Source organism: Crocuta crocuta, unplaced genomic scaffold (assembly GCF_008692635.1).
Source record: "Crocuta crocuta isolate KB4526 unplaced genomic scaffold, BGI_CrCroc_1.0 scaffold128, whole genome shotgun sequence".
NCBI classification, from domain to species: Eukaryota; Metazoa; Chordata; class Mammalia; order Carnivora; family Hyaenidae; genus Crocuta; species Crocuta crocuta.
In genome coordinates, this window is record NW_027532232.1 from 5206419 (window position 1) to 5207986 (window position 1568).

The 1568-nt window shown below is 61.4% G+C and overlaps 1 protein-coding gene across 1 annotated transcript in view; it reads right to left on the reverse strand.

Annotated features, from left to right (window-relative positions):
- The window catches only part of ZNF467 (zinc finger protein 467), a 5887-nt gene that overhangs the window by 450 nt on the left and 3869 nt on the right, over positions 1-1568 (reverse strand). Inside the window, exon 5 of the mRNA XM_077778045.1 lies at positions 5-692. Coding sequence (XP_077634171.1) covers positions 5-692 — 688 coding nt within the window. The remainder of the gene's footprint in view (positions 1-4; positions 693-1568) is intronic.

Below are 1568 nucleotides of genomic sequence, written 5' to 3' on the forward strand. Positions count from 1 at the left end.
ATGCCGCACCAAGTGCTGCTTGTGCGTGAAGCTGCGCGAGCACTGCGCGCACTGGTAGGGCCTCTCGCCGGTGTGGATGCGCTGGTGGCGGATCAGGTGCGTCTTTTTGCGAAAGCGCTTCTCGCACTCGGTGCAGGGGTAGGGCCGCTCGCCCGTGTGCGTCTTCTGGTGCGAGCCCAGGTGGATCTTCTGGCTGAAGCGCTTGCCGCACTCGGCGCACGGGTAGGGCCGCTCGCCGGTGTGCGTGCGCAGGTGGCGGGTCAGGTGGGCCTTCTTGCTGAAGCGCTTGTCGCACTCGGAGCAGGGGAAAGGCCGCTCGCCGCGGTGGCTGCGCTGGTGCAGCAGCATGTGCGCGCGCTGCGCGAAGCTGCGGCCGCAGTCCGGGCAGGCGCAGGGGCCCTCGCCGCGGTGCAGCCTCTGGTGCAGCCGCAGGGTCAGCTGGTCCCGGAACCGCCGCTCGCACTCCTCGCAGCCGTAGGGCTTCTCCGAGGTCGGGGCCCACGCGACCAGCGCCAGTCCCCCCAGCGTCCCCGGGGCCCCCGGCTCCAGCTTGTAGGCGGCGGCCAGAGGCCCCAAGTCCGACGCCGGGAAAGGGCCGGGGAGTAACGAGAGATGCTGGGGCCATTCGACCTCCTCTTCCGCCTCCTGATCCTCCTCCTCCACCTTCACCTTCCGAATCATCCACTCATCCCCTGAAAAGTCAAAACGAGACGAGCCAATGAAGCCCCGTTTTATTTATGCAACTTTTTGGGGGGGAGGTCAATACGACCACCACTTCCGGAGCCCCTGTTTTCTCCACTCTACTGGAAGGTTCTGGGGAATGACCACATCCGAAGATCACCATTCGGTCCTCCTCGTTGCTTCTCTGTGGCCAGGGACGCTGGGGAGAGTCCCCACCCCATCCTGGGGACTTTCTCCTAGGCCTCTATGTGGAGAAGGCACTGCTTCCTGAATAGAAACGTTGCTCCAAGTTCAGTCCTCAGGCTTTACACGGGGGTCATCTGCTTGCGTTGGCTGCCCCAGACCTTCCAGTCCTTTCTAGAACCACAGTCTGCCATCAGCTGAGCAGCCCCAGCCGGCTCTGGGGTCCTGCAGATTGGCTGCAGCTTCACAGGCTTATCGCCAAACAGCTGACCTTCTCAGACCTACCCCCACCCCCACCCCCGTGTAGGAAGAAGAAGATGGAGTTTACAGGAGTTGGGGAGCCAGTGAACAGCGCCAACCCCTGGAGAAGCAGGGAGGGCCCTCTGGGGAAGCAGGTTTGAGGAGGGTGGCACGCGAGCTTTGCCTCTCTTGGGCACTGCAGTGGTCCAGCCAGAGAAAGGAGCTCAAAGCCCAGCCTGGGAGTGTGTCCTCGGGTTCTCCTCTGCCACCAGTCAGTAGTGTGACCTTGGTTCACTTACCTCCGTTACCTCTTTGAGGAAGTGTATTAGCGTGCTTAGGTGTAAGGGTTGTATGAGTTCATGGTTCCTAAACATGGTGTCACATCATAGTCTCCTGGGGACTTTTACAAAACGCATCTATGGGAGCAGGAATCTGTTCTCTTTCTTTAAAGCTCCCAAAGTGGG